The 24,821-nt window shown below is 40.5% G+C and overlaps 1 protein-coding gene across 1 annotated transcript in view; it reads right to left on the reverse strand.

Annotated features, from left to right (window-relative positions):
* LOC144797780 (hydroperoxide isomerase ALOXE3-like) overlaps positions 1 to 24,821 on the reverse strand; it is a 541,969-nt gene that overhangs the window by 126,900 nt on the left and 390,248 nt on the right. The window contains exons 8-10 of the mRNA XM_078668542.1: positions 23,664 to 23,867; positions 23,347 to 23,433; positions 20,613 to 20,782 (exon numbers count right to left, since the gene is read on the reverse strand). Coding sequence (XP_078524668.1) covers positions 20,613 to 20,782; positions 23,347 to 23,433; positions 23,664 to 23,867 — 461 coding nt within the window. The remainder of the gene's footprint in view (positions 1 to 20,612; positions 20,783 to 23,346; positions 23,434 to 23,663; positions 23,868 to 24,821) is intronic.

Below are 24,821 nucleotides of genomic sequence, written 5' to 3' on the forward strand. Positions count from 1 at the left end.
CCGGACCATAAATTTCATAGTCAGTGTTGTCCCAGGCTACCCCACCAGGTATTGGATTGGCTGTGAAGTTGGCTGAAGAAAGTTCTCTTTTCTCGACGTGTGAAGATGTGTGTGGTTTGAGGATCAAGTTGATTTTCTGACTTGCTGTGTCCATTTTAGCATATTTTCCCTCAATGAAGCGTCCCAAAGTAAGTACCATGATGAGCCAAAGTATGAGGATAAATGCACCAAAACCCACCCAAAATTCAATCCATGGAGAAATCAGATATGTTTCTTTCAGTTGTTTCAAAAGTTCCTTAGCTTTGTCTTTAAAGGTTTTTGATGATGGCTGTGTCTTTGATTCGCTGAAGCCCTCAGAGGAATCATCGAAGTTAATGAAGTAGCCGGATGCAGTTCTGTCAATTGTTCCAATTGGTTCAGGATTTTTGTTTCTTGCATTGTCACTTGGTACTTCATTATAGATTGGTGTGTCTCTGCTAAATGTTTTTATTTGGGTTTTCAGAGGTCTGAGTTCTATTGCATTGTTGCATAGTCCTTGTTGTTCTTCTGTAGGCGTTTCGAATGTGATGAGCCTCTTCGTTAGGACCTCTGTACTGGTAGCAAACCTTGGTGTTCTGCTACTTATTGGGAGTCCACTTGGCCTACTGTTTGTTATCGGCCACATGTTGTGGTTTTACCAGGTCGATGGATACAACTGGGTTCTCCTTTTTACCAGCAAGTGGCGGTAGTACAACTGATCTTGTCCCGTTGACAGACAAGACAGGAACTGCTTTTCTGTAAGAAGGCCCAAATTCCTTCTTTACCGCGATCTTTTCCCTGACTAGATCCCCGACTTTTGGAATCCAGACAGGTCTTGCTGGGACAGGTGGTGGTTCTTCAGTGGTTGTTGGCTGTTGGCTGACTTAATGTTGCTCAGGTCTTTTCTTGTTTTGTTTAAGTCCTGCAAAATAGCCAAACGGTCTTTGATATCAAAGGTTTTTTCTTTCACCACTGAAGTCTGACTATCAATGTCAGAGATCATCATCCTAGTTCCAAATAATAATTTGTACGCACTGAATCCCTTCAGAGAATTTCTTGGCAAGTTATTGAGACTACGTTGGACACTTATTAGATGTTTGACCCACCCAGCTCCCGAACCTAATATCCTTTCCGTTATAGATTGCTTTATGCCTTGGTTTTTTCTTTACACCGTCCCGTACCCTCAGGAAGGAAGTGAGAAGATTCCCGCTGGACTGTGCTCATTTGACCATGTTTCCCCCCAGGCTGGAGGGCTTGAGTGAAAATAATAGTCAAACGTAGCATGCGCTTAGTGTATATGCCATTTAGACTCGCAAATCTTTGTATAACAGTCCGGACGTCAGCCGAGTGCTGGTGATTTACATTATAAGTGGAAACTAGCCTGTATATGTTAATCGCAAGCCATTCTTTTTACTGGTAATATTATCTGCCGTAATACGACGAGGTATCAAACTGTTTCTTTCCCCACTGCGATCTCTGTTGCAGTTTGGGCAGTTTTTTACAAACATGGTATGACGCAGGCTCATGCCTGGCCACCAGTACCGTGATTGTAATTCTTCCAAAGAATCTTTTAGTTTAAGGTGTCTGAGACCCTCGCCCATGTGTGCGTCTGCGATTAACAAGTTTCTCCTGTCCATGTTTGGAATCACCCTATCCCCCACTCCAGGGATTCGAGCAAAAGGGACGGAGTTTGCATCGATTATGTATGTATAATTGAGTGGATAGTTGATCGGTAACGCTGAGCAGTCGCCTTTTGATGACGTTTTCACTGCCAGCACTGTTTCACCGTCAATGTATTTTAATGTACGCTTTTTTCGATCTACGGGAGCCGATTTAGTGGCTGCCGCTGCGGCTGTTTCAGCCAATGAATTCCCTACAACGTGAACGCCATCACGCTGATGACTCAGTGAGTGAGTCACGTGAGTCTTTGGTAGTTCTTTTTGTAGGATCACTGAAAGAATATCGACTACCACAATATCGAGTACCCAAAATATCGAGGTGAAAATATCTACTACAAAAATATCGAGTTTGTATGTACAAACAGGTAAGTACAAAAATATCGACTACAAAATATTGTTTACAAAAATATCGTTGTAAAAAATATCGACTTTACTAAAAACAATGTTTAATTACATTAATATAAAAAATTAATTACTAAAATATAATTAACAATACTTAAAATAACTTTTAATAATTAAATATTTAATGAAAGTAAAAAAAATATATATTTTTAATCATATTTCTTAAAACATATATATATAGTAACAACATTTAATTAAATAATAGGCAATATTGTATATGTACCCCAAAAACCCAAAACTGACCCTGAACCCTAAAAATACCCCTTTACCCAAAAACTAAAAACTGACCCTGAACCCTAAAAATAACCCTTTACCCAAAAACTGAAAACTGACCCTGAACCCTAAAAATACCCCTTTACCCAAAAACTGAAAACTGACCCTGAACCCTAAAAATACCCCTTGACCCAAAAACTGAAAACTGACCCTGAACCCTAAAAATACCCCTCTACCCAAAAACTGAAAACTGACCCTGAACCCTAAAAATACCCCTTTACCCAAAAACTGAAAACTGACCCTGAACCCTAAAAATACCCCTTTACCCAAAAACTAAAAACTGACCCTGAACCCTAAAAATACCCCTTTACCCAAAAACTGGAAACTGACCCTGAACCCTAAAAATACCCCTTTACCCAAAAACTAAAAACTGACCCTGAACCCTAAAAATACCCCTTTCATTTAACATAATTAGCAATTAATCAATTAAATAAAATTAATTACCAATTACATTTTAATTAATTAACAAACATTTTTTAATTAACAATTAATTAAATATTACTACCAATTATTAAATTAACATATTTAATTAATTATAATTAAATTACTTCCCACCCTATTCCCCTATAAACCCACAACCCGCTAGAGAAAATACATTATTTTAATTGACATAATTAGCAATTAATCAATTAAATAAAACTAATTACCAATTAAATTTTAAATAATTAACATATATTATTTAATTACCAATTAATTAATTATTACTACCAATTAATAAATTTACATATTTAATTAATTATAATTAAATTACTTCCCACCCTATTCCCCTATAAACCCACAACCCGCTAGAGAAAATAAATTATTTTAATTGACATAATTAGCAATTAATCAATTAAATAAAATTAATTACCAATTAAATTTTAAATAATTAACATATATTATTTAATTACCAATTAATTAATTATTACTACCAATTAATAAATTTACATATTTAATTAATTATAATTAAATTACTTCCCACCCTATTCCCCTATAAACCCACAACCCGCTAGAGAAAATGAATTATTTTAATTGACATAATTAGCAATTAATCAATTAAATAAAATTAATTACCAATTAAATTTTAAATAATTAACATATATTATTTAATTACCAATTAATTAATTATTACTACCAATTAATAAATTTACATATTTAATTAATTATAATTAAATTACTTCCCACCCTATTCCCCTATAAACCCACAACCCGCTACAGAATTAAATTACACAATAATTAAAAAAATAATTAATTAAAAAAAAAAAAAAAAAAAATTGACACTTTTCACACATATTATAACATAAACACACTATAAATAATTAAATATTATTTAAAAAACTATATTTTTTACTATCTAGATTATATACTTGGATATTTTCACTGTCTATATTATTTACAGTCGATATTACTTCACTTACCTTAAAAACGATATTTTGGCTGTCGATATTCTGTCTAGTCGATATTTTCTCTAAACGATATTTAAAACTCGATATTCTGTCCAGACGATATTTTGGAGTCGATATTATGTCTGTGCACCCTTTTTGTAAAAGAGCTATTTGTTCCCAGAGCAGTTTCTGCTTTATTGGTGCGTCTGTGTCATCTTTGTAACCATTTTGAATCCATGTCTGCAAATCCTTGTTGTATGATTTGACGCAGTAATATGAATCGGACACTATAAGTGTCGGGAATTCGCGATCCGCATTATCTAGCGCCATTTTTAATGCTATTATTTCAGTTTGTTGTTCTGAATTAGTTTCTACTGAGTGTGATTTTGTTAATAGAGGTTTTAGTTTACCTCCGCGCCACACTTCTTTTGTAATCTCACATGTGGGGTTGTATGCTTGTTCTCCCCAACCGGAGGGTTGAGCATGTCCGTTTGTATAGATTACACAGGCGTAATGTCGTAGAGGCAGAATGTCGATTGGCAGAGGATATGTTTTTTCATATTCTAGATTTTTTAATTCTTCTAGTTCTTAAAAAATTGTCAACCAGGCTATACTTGATAATTCATATCCGACGTATAAGACTGTTAGATGGGCAATTCTGGATTTTTTAAAGTTGAATTTGTAACCCTCTGCAGCGAACCCAAGTATTATGGTGTTCACTCTTTTCAAGTGAGTATCCAAGTCATCATCTGTTAAGTAAATGTCATCGACATAAGATAATGCTTCATCATCATATAGTTGAAGTAATTCTGTTACTCTCGCTGAGAATACCCCCGGGCTGTTCTTGTACCCCTGGGCTAACCGACAGAATTGCTTTTGAGTGCCATTTACTGAGAATGCAGTTAAATATCTGCTCTCTGGTGCTATGTTTTGACAAAAGAATCCATTGGAGATGTCCAAGGTTGTTTTGTATTTTTTGCGCACTATGTTATTCATTAGTGCAGCACTGTGTGAGTTTTGCACTGCAAAAGTTTTGCAACATGTGTTAAGGTGTCGGTAATCCAAAACTAGACAATATGAATTGTCTGGTTTGGAGACCGGAAACAAAGGGTTGTTCATTTGTGAGGTGCAAGTTTCAATCACCCCCTGGTATTCTAGCTGATCTAGTATTTCATTTACCTGTTTTTTAGCTTCTTGCTTAATTGGGTACTGCCTTTGTGCAGTAGGTTGTGATTTTAACTGGATTTTGTGAGGAGGGGAGTCCTCATCCCATCCTACGTGATTTTTATATAAAGCAGGAGCTAGAGCCACTGCCCATTTTCTGGCAAGTGTGTATTTTTTATGAATTGGAATTTGATTTGAGAAGGCAGGCATAATTACTTCTTCGCCATGAGGGCACTCCCTGACAAACTCTGGTGGCCAGTCTTTTTCAGCCAGAAGGATATCATAGCCCTTGGAGAGATTATCCCAAAATAGTCCCCTTATTTTCCTAGTCTTATCTCCCTCTATACGTAATGTTATCTCGTATATCTTGTGGGGTTTGCTAACCCTGGTGTCTGCAGTTTCCACTTGAAGATATTCATTCGTGTCCACTGTCTCCAGATGATTCATAAGGACTTTGCGAGCTATGCTCACTTCTGCTGCACTGTCTAGCATTGTCTGAGCCCACTCTCCGTTTTTCAGTTGTGTCCTCAGTATTCTCGGCATTGTTAACTACCTTGATACTGGCTACCTTCTTTTTTGGAAATTGCAATTTCTTTTTTAGTTGAGCAGGTTCCTTGTCTTTGGACTTGGCGTGCTCTTCTCTTTGTTCTGATCGTCCTCTTCTTTCCGATTTCTGCGAGGAAGTCTGAAAAGATTGAGAGGGACGTGTATCAATGTCTTGATATCTATCAGGCTTTTTTATATTATCCCTATTTCTAAGGTTATATCTTTTCCCAGAGGGGTCACTCTGGGGTGACCTGTGTCTCTGGTTCGGAGATTTCTCCCTTCGCCTAGGAGACCTTCCTCTGGACTGGAATTTCTTTTCTTTAGGATTGGATTGTTTGTTTCCATCCCAGTTCTTTTTTGGTGAATTATTATTAAAAAATATTTTTTCTGGACTTTCAGTCAGTTGCGGTTTTACTGGTATTCCACCTAAACTATCTCTACCTAGTTCCTCATAGGATTTTTCTATGATTCTGGCAATTTCAGCTGGTTGGTCTGCTATATCTGTCTCTTTTAACCTCTGGCGGATCGCCACGTTTGCTGCTTCACCTTTTATGTTGGCTAATAATATAGCCGAGACCTGCTTGAAGTCTTTCAGTAATTTCATACCAAGAGTTAAAGCAGGTTCTGGACCGTATTCGTCTTGAATTTGTTTTAGCACATCTGGTATTACCGAAATGGATGGAACACCGTGCGTTTTTGTGTAGATGGAAGCAAAGACTGTACCCCAAGTGTCACAGTCCTCAATGTGTGGTGCGATTCCCATTGGAAGACAGATAGTCAGAATCCTGTGTTTTTCTAATGGGGTGGTGTCAGGAAACACCGCCTCTATTTGGGTAATTTTCTGTGCCAACCAGAATGGTATTTGTTCCCGTTTAGCCGGTACTTTACCTAGGCAGGACTGGATGTTCTGTGGTGTAATTTTATTTGTATTCCCTTGTTGAGGGGTCAGCTGTGGAAGTTTAATCGCTGGCTGAATTGTTGATGTCCGCATCACATACTGAACTAATTGTCTATGAATTTTTATTAATTGTTTTAGCTGTGTTAACAGCTCTGCTGCAGACATCCCATTGATGTCTGGATGTGGTGTGTATCCGGCTAGGACCGGCCACGTTGCTCCTGGTCTACCTAAAGGACCGAGCCTGGTGATGTGATTATTATGTTTTAGGGCGCCATCAAATAAGAGCAAATGCTCTTGGAATTTGAGTGGTACTTCCACCTCCTCGAAAGGAGTGTACTCATTAGGAGGTTCCTCTATTTTGTAATAGTGGAAGTACTTTGTTACAGCATTAGCTGCTGGAAAATGTATCCATGAATAATATACCTCTGTCTGCCGATATTCGTGTGCCTCAATTACGAATATGACTGTACCACCTCTAGATGTCAGTCCATTTTCTATAAGTTTTAAGGTTATAGATTTTCTTTTAATGACCGGGATGAGTATTATCTCCGGGTCTGCATTTTGTAGTGCAGTATCAGCTTCTGCTATGTCAGCTGCTAATCTAACTGCCTCTCTTTCTTCTTCATTTTCTGACATTTTACTGTCCTGAAGGTTATTTTGTTTGCAGATCAGGTTTCTTATGGAACAAAGGTTAGATGCACAATATTTTGGAACTGTTTATCCTTCAACGTTTACTATACCAAGAACCATACATAGGAGTTCCCTCCTACGAGGTCTGGCGGATATAACCTTTCACCCACTCCAGACGTCTTTGGAGTATGTGGGAAAAGGGGTCTGAGTGAGAAAGCACGACTGAGTTACTCTAAATGTCTTACGTTAGTTTTATCGCCCTTTCCAAACGCGTTGGGCGCCATGTAGTGTAGTTCCTATCTTCCCAATAGGCTCTGCGCATTGGAATAATACCTACAGCAGTAAAGGCCTAGGCCAGACGTTAACTAGGTCTACTACTGTCGATACTAGACTTAAAGTTTTGGGTTTGCCAGCGTAGCTCAGAGTTCGCTAGAAACTTTCTCGAATGTTCAAGGAGGAATTAACTTCCCTGATTAGACAAGAAGGGATTTAGTTTCTGACAACCATAGAACATGACAACTTTGCTCTCCCCTAATCAAGAGTCAATCTCGAGAGTCGTGTGAACAAAAGGCAATTTATTTTACTCAGTCAGTACGTGCATTCTTAGTCTCATCAGAATGTAGAGAAAAGGAAGAGACGGGCGTGTTCAATAAAAAGGTGTTATTTATTGATCAGTCTCTTTTCTCATACAAGAGAAATGGATCGATATTATTGCAATACTTATATCTAAGTAAAGTGCAAACATTAAAAGCAATAGTATAAAATAATACTGTAAAAACATTGATATGGTTTCTAAGCCATAAGATGTTTTAAAATGAATAAAATATATTTACATACACATATACATTTGACTAAACGTACTCAACTGGTGTTTCTAGATACGCCTACCCCGGGTACCTGACCTAAGCCTAATACGTGGGCGGGAATAGAAAGTTACAGTTTAAGTTAAGTTTGTTTTTGCCAAGTGAAGACCTAAAGAATTCTCTGTGAGGGGTTATTCAGTTCTGTACCTGGAAGTTAGGATGAATGAGGAATGGTATCTCTTTCTCTGGTCTCGATATTCCAGGCTGCCTGCGAGGGCTACCCAGAAACGCCGGTGCTGGATTCTCGGCAGGAGAAAGCAGCGCGTCTCTCAGCGCGTCAGAAAGGCGGGGCTGCTGCCAGCGGGGTCTGCTGTGCTCTTGGCTTCGGCAAGTATGGCTGCTCCGTCTCGTCACCACGCGTGTCTTTGCATATGGCAAGATCGGTAATATTTATACCTTTAAGGTGCCGAGATTGACGTAAGGATGGACATAGATACGTCAATAAAGATGTCATACGATTTGCTCGTTAGCACATTCTTTTACTAAAGTTCTCGGTGAAATCAAAACAATGGCCGCAGGGTTTTGCCCAGGTTGTCATAGGTTTGATTTGTTATGAGAACTCCGTATGCCTTATCAGGGGCTGGAGGAATATCGCTTGTCTAATTAGATCGCAAGCGTTATGACCTAATCAGATAACACGTTCCTGTGCCGTAGTGTGACTGCGTCAGATAACGGTATCTGCATCATGGGGGTTTTCTGCCTCATGGGCTGACTGCTAGTTAACTTGTTGGTTTGTTTAACTAGAATAGGGTCAGGAATAGGGGGATCGATTCAGAACCGATAGGAATACATGACAGTTTCAAGGAAACAAAGATTAGGTGGACAATATTTTGGAACACTGTATCCTTCAACGTTGACTAAACCAAAAACTATACATAGAAATCTCTTCCTACTAAGTTCCGGCGGATTTTTAACCTTTTACCCACTCCAGACGTCTTTTGGAGTATTTACGGGGAAAGGGTATGTGTGAAAAAGCACAACTGGGTTACTCTAACGTCTTGCGCTAGATTTATCGCCTTACCAAACTTTGGGCGCCATGTAGTGTAGTTCCTATATTCCCAATAGGCTCTGCGCATTGGAATAACATATTCAGCAGTGTAGACGTAGGACTGAGGTTATCTAGGTCTCTACTGACTATATTAGACTTAAGGTTTGCCAGCTAGCTCAGAGGTCACTAGAAACTTTCTCGAATGAACAAGGAGGAGTTTAACCTCCCTGGATAGACAAGAAGGGATTAGCTTCTGACAACCATATAACATGACAACTTTGCTCTCCCTGAATAAGAGTGTATCTCTAGCGTCGTGTGAAAACAAAAGACAGCTATTTCACTCAGTCAAATGCGCGTACTTAGTTTCACCAGAATGCAGAGAAAAGAGAGACGGCCGTTTTCAATAAAATGTGTTATTTATTGAGCAGTCTTCTTCCTCATACAAGAGAAATGAATTGCCACGATTGTAATACTCATGGTAAAGTAAAGTGCGTACAGTAAAAGGAGGATTTATAAAATAATACTGTAAAAGCATTGATATGGTTTCTTAGCCATATGATACTTTAAAATAGATAAAATATATACATACTTATATACATTGACTAACGTTTGATTGATTGATTGCCACATACTCCTGAGGCGGAAGCCGGGAGGTTTTACTGCTAGATAACAGAATACTTGTTATTTCTATCTTTTAAACGCACTGCACTTTACACCAGCACTAGCGCTTTTAAATTGTTTTTTATCACAGCTTTTACTGTGTATTTTGTGATCTGTGTTACTTTGAGGAATTACCTGTTAAAACTCTCCCAAACGACCGCTTGTAAGCCGCTTTACTGTACCCAAGAATAAAAAGGCACTTAGCCATTTCGAGGCCCCCGGTCTAACAAACAATCCCCTCGAGGCAAGGAATCCACGGCCGCCATCTTGAATTGGGGCCTGGACAGCGCTCTAGTGGCTGGGCGATTTGGGCCCAATACACTATAAAAGAGCCGACTTCAGTCCTTCCTTTAGATTGATTGCCACATACTCCTGAGGCGGAAGCCGGGAGGTTTTACTGCTAGATAACAGAATACTTGTTATTTCTATCTTTTAAACGCACTGCACTTTACACCAGCACTAGCGCTTTTAAATTGTTTTTTATCACCGCTTTTACTGTGTATTTTGTGATCTGTGTTACTTTGAGGAATTACCTGTTAAAACTCTCCCAAACGACCGCTTGTAAGCCGCTTTACTGTACCCAAGAATAAAAAGGCACTTAGCCATTTCGAGGCCCCCGGTCTAACAAACAATCCCCTCGAGGCAAGGAATCCACGGCCGCCATCTTGAATTGGGGCCTGGACAGCGCTCTAGTGGCTGGGCGATTTGGGCCCAATACACTATAAAATGGAGCCTCCTCCCCGTTCGCGCAGCGGGCGGGCGCAGCGGGCGCGCCGATGGCGCGCCGGAGGGGCCAGGCCGGGCACAGGGCCATCCACTATGCCCGTTTCACACAGTTCCCGGATCAGACACTCACGTGACTACCTTCTGCAATTTTGTACGGCAGCTACTTCCCCAGGATCCCAACCTTTTACCAAGCCCCATAATGAGCCTGCAGAGACATCCATCCACCAGTCCTCCAATGGTATTAGCCTAGCTCTGCTGAACTGTAGATCAGCCCCTAAACACGCTATAGAGATCAAAATACTGATCCAAGACTTAAAATTGGATATTCTCTTCCTCCCGGAAACCTGGCTAACGTCTCACTCCGAAGCAGACATTGTCAATGTGCTACCCCAGGACCACCTTATACAATATCAGAATAGAAGGGAGGGAAAAGGAGGCGGACTAGCGATTGTCTACAAAAACTCCTTCGTATGCAGGCTACAAGAAGGAGGAATTGAGGACTGCGAAAGCACCCATTTCTCCCTTCAGATAACTCCTAATAAATCACTTACGGGCACTCTGATATACCGTCCACCCGGCAGCCTAGGAAGTTTTGTAAGCTCACTACTAGAGTACACTATTTCCTCCTGCACCTCGACCCCTAACTTCATCGTGCTCGGTGACTTAAACTTACATTTTGAGGACAACACAGATAAAACTGCTGGGGACCTCACTTCAGAATTAAAAGTACTTGACCTTCATTTAATTAATTCAGAAGCTACTCACATAAAAGGTCATCTTTTGGACCCTCTCTTCACCAATCTGCCAAAAACTGAGGTTCAACCTGCGATCCCTCTCCCTTGGACTGACCATTTTCTCATCCCATTCACCTGGCAAACTCCAGTAAAAAGGGTCCACACCCCAACCCCCAGAGAACACGATAGAATATGGTCTAAATTATCATTTGAGCACTGGACACAGGAGCTAATCCGCTCCGCTCCTCTACCACACCCTGACCCGGTAAAAGCAGACGAGAACTTTACCAGCTGGCTCACTTCCACTCTGGATATAATCGCCCCTAAACAAGATCTAAAAAAGAAAAATAACTCCTTTAAATCTCCATGGTACTCACAAGAACTCAGGAACCTACGAAAAATCTGCAAAATCCATGAGAGAAAGTGGAGAAAAAAGTGGGACCCCCTTATCAAGGAAGAGTATAAAACTGCAATGAGGACCTACAAAGCAGCACGAAAAGCAGCCCAAGCCTCCTTCTTTGACAAAAAAATCAAAGCTGCATCTAGCTCATCCCGAGAGACTTACAAAATAGTCAAAGAGCTTCTCAAGATACCCAACCCCCCCTCTTCTCAACAACCCTCAGTTGCCAGATGCAACCAAATAGCGGGCTTCTTCCAAAACAAGATCACTAACATTCTGCAATCACTTCCGCCCAAAGCAGACAACAACCCCACGCCTGCTCCCCCCCTACCCCGAGACCAACCCTGGACAGCTTTAATCAACTGTCCAATAAGGACTTCCTGAAAGCCCTCTCAGACCTGAAAAGTGGCTCCCCCAACGACCCTGCTCCCATTCGAATTTTAAAACAAGTTGGACCTACCATCTCTCACCTGGCCTCTAACCTTATTAACACCTCGCTGCGCCAAGGAATAGTCCCCCCCAGTTGGAAGCATGCCATGGTCAAGGCACTACCGAAAAAACCAGGCCATGACCCCTCAGATCTAACCAACCTTCGACCGATCTCTCTCTTGCCTGGCATGAGTAAGATCGCAGAGAAGGCAGTCAACCAGCAATTGTCAGCCTTCCTCGAATCCAATAACCTCCTTTGACCCTCACAAACAGGCTTCCGTCCAGGCCAGGGGACTGAGACAGCCCTCCTGAAAGTGGTAGAGGAGGCCAGATGCATCTTGGATTCAGGGGGATCGGTTCTACTGCTCCTCCTGGATCTAAGCGCTGCATTTGATATGGTCGACCACAAGATTCTAATCCAGCGACTATCTGAGCTAGGAGTGAGAAACACAGCACTTTGTTGGCTCTCATCCTTCCTAGGAAACCGTACCTTCCAGGTCTGTGAAGGGAACATGCGATCAGATATCCTTTCCCTCCAGTGTGGGGTTCCCCAGGGCTCTTCATCGAGCCCTACACTGTTTAACACATATATGGCCCCCCTGGAGGATGTGGTCACCCCATTTGGGATAAAAGTCGTCACTTACGCTGATGACACCCAAATGATCGTATCATTCTCACTCGAAGAAGAAAAAATCAAAAACCTCCATGACTGCCTAGAAGGTATATACGTTTGGATGTCCAACTCAAGGCTTAAGCTCAACGGGTCAAAGACCGAGCTTATGCTCCTGGGACACCAACCACCGTCCCTCCCCATTGCTATGTGGCCTTCATGCCTAGGACCCCTTCCCCAGCCCAAGACCGAAATTAAAAGTTTAGGCTTCTGGCTGGAACAAAACCTCTCCATGATAACACAAGCAAAAAAAACAGCCGGTACCTGTGTTGGTCTACTTCGATCAACCAGGAAGATTCTTCCACTACTCCCTGCAACCTCACAAAAAATGCTCATGCAAGGTCTAATACTATCTAGATTAGACTACTGCAATGCCCTTTTTTTGGCCGCCCCTGAAGCTACGCTCAATGTCCTGCAGCGAACACAAAATGCCGCTGCAAGGATACTCACGGGAACCCCCCGTAGAGTTTCAGCCAAACCTGCCCTAAAGACATTGCACTGGCTGCCGATCCGAGACAGGGTCAAATTCAAAACCTTATGTACCACCCACAGAGCCATGCAAAATCAAGGACCCCCAATGCTGAAATCTATGATCTGCCCATACATACCTAACAGACCCTTAAGTTCAGCGCAAGGCAACCTGGCTAAGGTCCACCGAATTAAAAGAGCTCGAACCGGTGGACGCCATTTTTCGGTGATCGCCTCAACCCTCTGGAATTCTCTTCCAATCCAACTCCGGTCTGAACCTAATCATATGAGATTCCGAAAACTTCTCAAAACTCACCTCTTCCCGCAATAACCTTTCCTCCGCTGCTTCTATCCTCAGGTGTTTGTCCGCAATCTCCGCGCTGGGACGCTTCCGGGCAGCCATGCGCTATAGAAGTCCCATATTCATTCATTCATTCATTCATTCATTCATTCATTCAACGTACTCAACTGGTGCTTCTAAATACGCCTACCCCGGTGTACCTGACCTAAGCCTAATACGTGGGAAGGAGTAAGTAAGTAGCAGTTTAAGTTAAGTTGGTTTTGCCAAGAATCTGACTCAAGAATTCTCTGTAAGGGTTTAGTCAATTCCGTACCTGGGTAATAGAAAGCAGGAGGTCTTGTATCTCTCTCTCAGGACTCGATATCCCAGCAACCCGCAAGGGTAGGCTGGAAACGCCGGAGCAGGATTTCTTGGCAGGAGAAAAGACAGCGTCTTTCTCAGCGCGTCAAAGAGGAGGGGCAGCGTCCGTGGGCTCTGGCATCAGCTGGGCTTACGGGCAAGTAGAGAGCTGCTCTGCTCCAAAATCACCACCGTGTGTTTGCTTAAGGCAACGTTGGTATATTTATACCTGAAAGGTGCCGGGTTTGACGTAAGGTTGGACATAAGACGTCAATAAAGATGTCACTAAGAACTGGCCGTTCTTACAGTGCTTTACAGGAGTTCTAGGACGAAATCAAAACAAAAGCAAGGGGGATTTCCTAGGTTGCTGGAGGCTTGGTTTTGTTTAGAGAACTCGGTGTGCTTTCTAGGGGGCCGGAGAAGTAGCCTTGCTTAATGTGACAGCATGTGCTACCACTGAATTATGGATATGATTATTATGCCGTTGTATGGATATTATTGATTATAACCGGACAAGGGCATAAAATAGGAATATCGATTCGGGTTTCCTAGATAAAACACTACAGGATAGGCCCCATCTATCGATAAAGGACTTAATCAGACTGATGTAATTGGGTGAGGAAGACCGCCATTTAACCAAATTTGGTGTTGCCAAGCTGTGAGCGGAACCTCAAGAGTACTTTACGGTCGATAAGCTTGAGGCAGGGCCGTGGCAGTGTATTCATCAAACAAATTATGTGTTCCATCCACCGCCGGAAAGGTGACGCAAGAATAAAACACCTCGAAGTGGTATGCTGCATCCGTTTCTCCTTATTTTGTCAAATATGCCCCGAGTGGCACGCGGCTATGAGGCTCAATATCTACCACCTTAATGAAAAAGAACGAACAACAACCAAAAGTGGGGCAGTGCAATAACGGGTCCTAAAGAGAAAGAACTTTTTAAAACTTCAAGCTTGAAAGAACCTATATAACAGCAATGTAGGAGGTTACACCATCACAGCTGCCTAAGAAAACAGAAGTGAGGGTTTTGTGGACAAGCACAAGCACTACTCAGGAGTCTTGTAGATAAGAACCAGACCAAATGTTGGCAGCGCCATGTTGCAGGGACTCTACACATACACAAAACTATGCGCAGGGAAACAGGACCTCAGTGTATAGGGGTTTACCAACCTATCCCCTTAGTACCCAAAACCGACTAGCTACAGTGTCTCATTCATTCTCCTCCAAAAATCATGAAGCTAAAAAATGATTAGACAACCCAGAACACAACACTCCCGACTCTCTCAGGAATCACGGTAGCAAGACATACTCTTTCACTCACTCACTCACTCACTCATACTTGTCCACAATGAGAATTGGCAGAGTCACTGAAATAGTTCAAAATGTTTATTTTAACTATTGTGCTCTGCAATACAGTATATGAGCCACTACCAGCAGCAAAATGCATACACTTAAAACAATTAGCATTGTTACAATTCCATAGAGTACAAAGGGGGAAGTCACTACATAAAGACAGTGGAAAAAGGACTAAAAGGCTTAACCACCCTCCTCTTGACTGGAAGAAGTTTACTTATATAAAGTAAGATTTCTGGGCTTTGACAGGAGACCCCATACCTTAAAGCCTGGAAGTACGTTTTACATCATAGTAACAGCACAGCTCTGCTCCACGGAAAAGCTTTCTCCAAGTGTGTTAAAACAACATGCAACCCTGTAGTATCAAAGCACGAGTATCCAGCTTTACAGCTGTGTTTAGCATTTTATTTCTAGGTGCTAGGGACTGACCAGATTAGAATCACAAGGGGCATTGTTTATCAACCTTGCACATTGTGTTCAGACTTAACTCCAGGAACTTAGCAGAGAACGCGAAAAGCAGACAGTTCTCATGCGAAAGGCACAAACAGAGTCTTGCAAAAAACAAAGTCACTTATGTTTTGGCAATTTTTATATTTTGGCAATTTTTATAGCGCGCAAATACCCAGGGGTGTCTCGGCGCTTAACTGATCAGATGATAGCTATAGCAGATCTTAATGTGGGAACAGCCAGGTTTTTAGTAACTTAGTAACATGCGCAAAAGCAGCATCATAGCAGCAAAGCTCATGCTAACTTAGCAATGTTGAAAATGTCCCAAAGGGCCATATAACAGTCCTGTCTCCCACAGTTCCAATAGTGTTCTGAAGAGTGTGCCCAGGGGTGGCAAATTTCAGCCTGGCACAATTCTGGCCCCTCCATGACTAATAGGGATAAAGTGTCCATGGGTTACCCTACACACATTTGTAGCAGTGCTTGTGTGCCCTACTGCAAATATTCCCCCAGTGTCCCCCTACACCTAAATCATGACTCCAGCAAGGCAGAACCTCTCCTCCCTTGTTCTTGCTCCTGTGCCCACCCCAGAAGAGTGAGCAGGAAAATAAACAAACACTCCCCTGTGATCATTTAAAACTAGCAAACCACAACATTCCACATCATCTACTGAAGTGTGGTTTGAATTCACTCATGAATTAGACCTCGGAATTAGACCTTGCTGGAATTACCTTTTCAGAATCTCACACGAGTGCAATTCAAAGCAACCAGGAAACTCCTATTTTTATGTGTAAACTTTAAGCACATTCAAAACTTCAAAAGAACATGGCTCAGGTATGAAGCCTTGAAGACAGAAAGTAAAGTCTCAAACAAACCTGCTTGCATAACGGATCACTGACATAATATAGAATGACAAAATATAGATTTACCAAAATATAGTCACCAAAATATAGAATGCCAAAATATCGAATTCCTATCTACAAACAGGTAAGTACAAAAATATCGAATCCAAAATATAGTCTGTAAAAAATATAGTCAGTCAAAATATCGAATTTTTTTAAATGTCTTAAAAGTAATTTAAAATGAATGAAATAATAAATATAATTAACTAAAACATACTTAAAAATACTCAAATAACCTTAAAATTAAGATATAATTGATTTAAGTTATTAATAAAAAATGTACAATATTTTACCGTAGGATAGCAGGAGGGTAACATTTAATACTACCACTCCAGTGAGTGCAACAGTAGGGAAAGCGTTGGATAGCTTAGGGGTAAAAAATACTATTCCCACTCCAGTGAGTGCAACAGTAGGGAAAGCGTTGGATAGTGTAGGGGTAAAAAATACTATGCCCACTCCAGAGAGTGCAACAGTAGGGAAAGCAATGGATAGCGTAGGGGTAAAAATTACTATTCCCACTCCAGAGAGTGCAACAGTAGGGAAAGCGTTGGATAGCGTAGGGGTGAAAAATACTATTCCCACTCCAGTGAGTGCAACAGTAGGGAAAGCGTTGGATAGCGTAAGGGTAAAAATTACTATTCCCACTCCAGAGAGTGCAACAGTAGGGAAAGCGTTGGATAGCGGTAGGGTAAAAAATACTATTCCCACTCCAGTGAGTGCAACAGTAGGGAAAGCGTTGGATAGCGTAGGGGTAAAAAATACTATTCCCACTCCAGAGAGTGCAACAGTAGGGAAAGCGTTGATTAGCATAGGGGTAAAAATTACTATTCCCACTCCAGAGAGTGCAACAGTAGGGAAAGCGTTGGATAGCGGGAGGGTAAACATTACTATTCCAACTCCAGAGCGTGCAAGAGTAGGGAAAGGGTTGGATAGCGTAGGGGTAAAAATTACTATTCCCACTCCAGAGAGTGCAACAGTAGGGAAAGCGTTGGATATTGGAAGGGTAAAAACTACTATTTCCACTCCAGAGAATACAACAGTAGGGAAAGCATTGGATAGCGTAGGGGTAAAAATTACTATTCCCACTCCAGAGAGTGCAACAGTAGGGAAAGCGTTGGATAGCGTAGGGGTAAAAAATACTATTCCCACTCCAGAGAGTGCAACAGTAGGGAAAGCATTGGATAGCGGGAGTGTGAAAATTACTATTCCCACTCCAGATAGTGCAACAGTAGGGAAAGCTTTGGATAGCGTAGGGGTAGAAATTACTATTCCCACTCCAGAGAGTGCAACAGTAGGGAAAGCGTTGGATAGCGTAGGGGTAAAAAATACTATTCCCACTCCAGAGAGTGCAACAGTAGGGAAAGTAATGATTTAATATATTATTAAAAATAAATTAAATATCAATACCAATAAAACATTAATTGAAATTAATCACCCATTTAATATTATGTAATAATTAATTAGAAATACAACTACATATTAGTTATTAAAAATTAATAACCTATTCCTAATTATTTAACAACTAATTAATTTTCAATAACAAAAACTAATTAATAATAAAAATTAATACCAAGTAAAAATTAACAGTAAATTAATTATCAATACACAAAAAGTATTTTTAATATGTAATTAATTACAATTACATTACTTCCCACCCTATTCCCCTATAAACCCACATCCCACAACAGAAAATACATGAATACAATTATCATAATTATCAAATATTTAATTAATACAAAATAATTACCAATTAATAAAAATTAATTGCCAATTAATAGAAATTAATTACCAATTAAAAATTAATTAACAATAAATTTAAAATCAATACCAATAAATGAAAAAAATATTTACTTAATTACAATGAAATTACTTCCCACCCTATTCCCCTATAAACCCACAACCCGCTACAGAAAATAAATTTAGAAAATTAACATAATTAACAATTAATCAATTAATACAAATTAATTGGCCATTAATACAAATTAATTGCCAATTAAAAAATAACAATACATTCAAAATGAATACCAATAAATAAATAAAAACATTTAATTAATTACAATTAAATTACTTCCCACCCTGATCCCCTATAACCCCACAACCCGCTACAGAACTAAAAAGCTAAATTTAATTAAAAATTAATAATAATTGCTAAAAATTAATATTTAATTTACTATAATTAAATTAGTTACCACCCTAGTCCCCTATAAACCCACAACCCGCTACAGAATTAAATTACGCAAAAATGAAATAACATAAAATTCATTACTTAAAATACATTAAACATACATTACAAAAATTAATATACACTTTTCACACATATACTAACATACAAAACACTTTAAAAAAATTGATATTATTACAAAATCGATATATTTAATGCCTATATTGTATACTTCGATATTTTGACTTCTATATTTTGAAAATCGATATTACTTACCTTAAATTCGATATTTTTAACCACTATATTGTGTCCATTCGATATTTTGTCCATTCTATATTTTTACTTCGATATTATGTCCATTCTATATTTTGGAATCAATATTATGACTGTTTACCCTTGCATAACATAGCACTGGTCTGCACTCTACATTTGAGATGGCAAAAAATTCAATCAAAATGATGACAATCTAATGTGAATAAACTAAAGATTTGCAGAACTGGCTTATGAACACTTTACACATTACAGAACATTCTAATGAGAATCTATAAAAAGTTCTCATGGTAGAGAACTAATCTTTTAGTCAAACAAACTACACAACACTGGTGGTTAGCTGAGAATTCCTCACCAGTCTGTCACATTCAGCTACTTGGGTTCACTATTAAGTGTTCCCCTTACACCTGCTATGTTGAGTTTCATCATACTAGGAGTGCTAAAAGTCCATACTTTAATACCTTACCCACTGTTTCACTTCTCCACATTTAACTTGCTTTGCTCATTCTCTTATTTGGATATCTGCTTCACCTTTGTATGGTGGACACTCATTGTTCTACATTTCCTTTCAGTCCCTTACCCAGCCCCAATGTTTCTGCCTGTCTAAAGGCTTTTAGATGACAAATCGTAAATCAAATCATAAATCATATATAGCGCCTTTTCACCATAAGGTCTCAAGGCGCTTGCTTTGGGAACCCGTCCTGGCCTTTCCCTGCGAGATTACTCCTACTGGGCATCCCCAAGGTGAAGACCAGGCATCCCATCGTGGTGGGGCCGTAGTGGAGATTAAGCAAGCTATTGCCCAGAGTTGCAGAGTGTGAACGCATGATTCGAGTAGGCACCGAGGCGAGAATTATCGAGTCCGTGGATATTTTGAGCTCAAGACCCTGCCGCATCGGGGATTGAACCATGGTCCCGGGTCTGACCTCTGCATCAGGGACTGCCTCCTCTAACCGGTGAGCCACACTTTTCCAGAAGTTGATTCCTCTGCGGTCATCCCTCTTGCGTCTGTGGCTCACAAACTTCGATGCAATTGAATCAGAAAGAACATTTCATAAGCCTATCACTCAGACTTGATTCTCTCTAACTCCCAGTTTCAAGCATTGGTAGTCACATACCTCAGCTAATAATGTTCTGTATGTAGGCTGCCAGGACAGTATATTTCCTCTTTTTTCTGTCATTCTCAGCTGACCACATTCTATGTAGGGAATTTACTCATATTTTTTCCCTCCATCCATTTTTACAATGACTTCTTACCCTCTGTGGGCTTCAATGTCATTGCTTATTAAATCCTAAGCACATCGCTATGTCATCATTGATCTTTGATTTGTCAACCATTAACCCCTTTTTGATTAGCTTCTTACCTGTGTTTAGGTGGATTTGCCAATCTCCAAAAGATATCTGGACCCTACATTTCTGCCCCTTACTTTTCATTTGGCACCCTAATGCATTCTGGGAGTAGTCGTTTTAATTTACTGTCAACTGGGACAAGAACAGCTAATGTCAATGATATGTAAAATAAATTCAGAGGATCAGACATCACAATAAAATGGATTGTGGGGACAACTCTTCCAAAGGCCTCCAGTGCCCTCTCTATATCTTGGATGTTTCCAGCATCAGCCTCAATCTGTGGTAGGTGTTATCAATGGTTCTTTAACGTTTCTCCATGCTAACACAGGGTGAATCATTTTTTTTTTTTATACATGACCTTTTCCTCCTTTCAGCTATTTGGTTGTGTGTCTCATTTAAATTTTCCTATCAATCAGTCAATAGATTATTCTTTTTCATTTGCAACTGGACTTTGAGCTATTCATATTTTACGTACAATGCTTTGTATCAAGGTATTCTGTAAGAATTCTTAAAAAGATTATAACCCATTACTGGAAGCAAACAAAAAACTACCAGGGACAAAGAAATCATGTCTCACCTCTCGATGGCTGACCAGATCTTCAACCCATCATCTCTGTAGTAAAAGTTGGGCAAGGACTCAACCTCACGGGATTTGAGATCGTCTGCGATGCAGATGGAAGTGTAGGTCACGGATTGCATTTCTCTCGATATAAGCTCAGTAAGACCTGCTACACCAATCCCCGTGCCCTGTAGTTGAAAATTGTAGTTTCTGGTTAGCTCCCTTTTCTAGCATGCACCTGACTGATTCACTGCCAGATCAAAGTCATCAATTCATACATTTTGGATATTTTCTTTTGCTCAGTATCTAGGGTGTGTGCCACTGATTTATTCATGTAGCTTTGGAGAATAATATGCCACAAAGGTGGTACTGGAGCATATATCCAATTGTTAATACATTCCACAGGACAGAAAATCCAGCTGCCTTTGGTTACAGATAGACTGAGTTTAGGTTAAAGATAATGTAGCCTATTTGACTGTTTTGGGCATTACTGTTGCTCTACCAAATGTTTTCCTTGTGAAGCAATGGCACTTAGGATGTGTCCAGGTACTTTAGTAACAAGCATTTGGAGTGGTGTCAAAATGTGTTTCTGTGTTGTCTGCCAATAGTGGATGCTGTATATAACTATGTTGAAGCTTTTCTATACTACTCTGGGTAGTTGAAATTTTGTGTTTGAAGTTACAAATTGTGCTTCAGCGTCCCATAATTTTAAGCAACCAATGTGGTATTTTACCAGCAGACTGGACTACAGAAACACTCTCTACGTAGCAAATACTGCACACCCCCTGAAGAGACTCCAGGGAATACAGAACTCAGCAACAAGACTCATACTGTACCAGCCAGAAGGACCCACATCACACCACATCTCAGAAATTACACTGGCTCCCGAATCAGAAGTGATGCCAGTTCAAGATGCTGACCCATGCCTACAAGGCCCTGCACAACGAAAGACCAGCATACATCAACAAACGCCTGACTCTCCACCAACTGACCAGACACCCTTAATCAGCTTCCCTCTCCCTTGCAGAAACCCCACAGATCCGTCGAGCCAACAGTGGAGGACGCTCCTTTTCACAACTAGCAGCCAAGGGTTGGGGAAACCTCCCCCTGAACCTCAGGACCGCACCATCGCTCCAGCAATTCAGAAGAGAATGAAAGACCTGAGGGTTTGAAGGATCAAACCTCCAAGCAGCAGCAAACAGCTCCAGTGCCTCGAGCCTCTCACGAGTGATTTGCTGTGCTCTATGGATGTTTGAATGATGGATTGATTAATGTAAAATATTCTATTGAATGTTTCAGTAAAAAATAACTGGTAGTAAATGCTTGTCAGAGCACCACAATAGACAATTATACGACATATATATTATATTTAATGACAATACCTTCAACCTATTCACATGTGTGAAATAACTTATTTAGTGAAAGATGGTATAGGTGAAGGTCTTTTTCCAGTCATCAAAATGCCCACAAATCTGTTAGTGAACCAAGTCCAGTGGGAATGATGTGAGGATATGGCACTGAAGCAACATTTGTGAATGATCAAGGCAATTCCAAGAGGCCATGAGCCAGACTACAGAGGAATGGAGGTGGCAATCTAAGAGTAAGGACAAGATTGGCTTTAATTTACACAATGAAGCCTTGTATGAGGGCAGTACTGGTCAAAGCTAGCTGGTTCCTGTCTAGATTAAGAGGCATCCACCTAAAGGACAGGAGACAAATAGATGTTTTCCAGAATGTGCAAGGTATCTATAGATTGGAATACTTTACTTTTCAGGGTTATGTGGTGTTCTTGTATAAGCAAAAAAATCACAAATATCAGAGCATCAAGCCTCCATGTCATACTGCTGAGAGTATTCTCTCACTTCAGGATTAAAAACCCTACTCAGAGACAGCCTCTGAAAAACACCCAGAAACAATTCAGGTATTAGTGATAGGTTATGGAAATGTTCTACTTCACTTCAAGTAGACCTGCCCAAGGCAATATTTAAATCCCAATCCACTGTATGGGCTTCCCCAACTACTTCAGGCAAAGTGAGTGAAGAGATAAAAGTACTGCCAGGTGATATCTTCAAAGCTTATTTTATCAAGTACAAACATCTGTCTACACTCCGTGGCCACAAGGCTTGTAAAAGACCAAATAAGAATCCTTCATCCTGCATCATTTATGTACTGTTTTTATATGTCTGGTGGGGACTGGGAAGATTCCTTTTTAGTATGTCTCTCTATAACAATGTGTTAACAAACCTTTGGTAAAGAGAAAGTAATTAGTAGCCTGTGTGAAAAGGCTGCAGGTGGATGCACTGTGCAATTATGTTTAATAAGGTCAGGTAAGAATATGTCATAAGGTAGTGAAAAAGCTCATCTCATTCCAAGCAGGTTCCATCTATTTTTTTTCTGAATGCTGTGCTCCTCTACCATGGCATCATAGCTTTCATTCCATCCAACTCATCTAGCTGGGTCTGGTGGGTCAGTGGACTAATGCATTCACTCCATGGATCTGTGTTTGGCCTCATGGTCATAGGATTAAAAACAGGATGTCCCACTTAGCATTTCATACTTCAGAGGTCAATGAAATGAGTAGCACTGAGTTGAGCATCAATAAACATCTGTTATTTCAGCACCAAGCGGCCGAAGTGTGAACATGTGCTTTACAATGTCCTGAGCCATGTTTATTATTTTATGTATCTTCATCATGGCCTCTTCTTGAATGCCAACAACAGAGGTGGTCTACAGATATGAGTTCTAATCTTACCTTATCGAAAGATCCTCCTGGTCCAATAAGGACTTCTCTGGCGAGAGCATTAATTTGCAAAGTATCGCGATGGTGGGGAATCAGGAGCTAAAGAGAGACCATTTGAGTTATTAGAGACACAGGTACAGTGATTGCTTAAAACAGACCTTATATTCTCACTGTCTATGCTCTTCTATAGCATGTAGCTATATACTCTGTATCTCAACCATTCTTGATGTTTTGTACCCAACAATGCTTGGGCATCATGACCCTTGAGAGTCCATTTTTTCATCTTGGAATTAACAGTCTCTTTGTGCTGTCCAATTTGTCTTTCTTACCTTGTACAGAGGATGAGCCATGGGGAGCTGCCTCAATGTAGAAATGGAGAGCACCTCTGCAAAGACGTGTGTACGCAGGAAGTGGGAAAGAGCCTGGTGGGTAGAAAAATTGGAGTTCCTCACCCACATTTTGGCAAGCAACCAGTCCCACTCATTATCGCTCGGCAGGAAGATGGGATTCTCTGGACCTGGAGTCTGATTTAGCTGCAGAGGAAGATGCACAAAGAGGTAGTTGCTGGACTTTCATGGATACTGACCTAGCGCTGTATTCAGAACTTAGCTCAAGAGTGAAACACAACACAGTAGACTCAGAGAATGTTTGCATGATGTTTACTGAAACAGAATGCCAATAACATTGCACACTTTCCAACAATACGCATTCTTTGATTCTCAGAAAGCAGCAGCTAAAAATTGGTTGGGACCTATTGTGAGACACAAATGTTAAACCAACACAAAAGTGAGGTACAGACACTGGCAGCGTCTTAGCTCTCGGAAAAAAAGAGCTGCTAAAATTAAGTGACTATCCACTCATATGATTTAGTACACTGTGGGAACCTTGTACACTAAATGTGACAAGCAAGAACCATTAGAACAATCAAGATGTGTCTTGCTGCCATCTAATAGGAACTATTTAATGAGGTTTTTTTGGACAATGAGTTGATTGACCTCCTCTTTCAATTGAGGAGTAAGTCAGCATACTCACAGAATAATGCTTATGAATAAAGCACAAGATAAGCAAGAGGGTTCTCTTGTAAAATATATTTTTCTACTTGAAGGCAGACACCACTGATTACATTTTGAAAAGAGAGAGGGAAAAATGTGCCTGAGAGATGGGAAGGACAGAGGCCACCTACAAAATGAGAAAGAAGATGACAATACATTGGCCTCTCGCCAGGAAAGCAACGGCAACTATAGAAATAAAGTACATTGCCCATAGTACTGGTCGATACTCAGAGGTAGAGCACGGATGAGAAAGATATGAGCACTGAAATGGGCTTAGAGGAGGGGGGCGGAGCTAGCCGGCGTCCATGTAAGACGCGCGAGCGCGGAGCTCCTCGCCGATAACCCGCCAAACTCCGGCATACTTATCCTAAACTACCCTGCTGGCGTTCAAAACAGTGGCGGACCTCAGCACAAAGCCCCGGCGGGACGGCGACC

The sequence above is a fragment of the Lissotriton helveticus genome, chromosome 12, assembly GCF_964261635.1.
Source record: "Lissotriton helveticus chromosome 12, aLisHel1.1, whole genome shotgun sequence".
In the NCBI taxonomy this organism is placed as follows: Eukaryota; Metazoa; Chordata; class Amphibia; order Caudata; family Salamandridae; genus Lissotriton; species Lissotriton helveticus.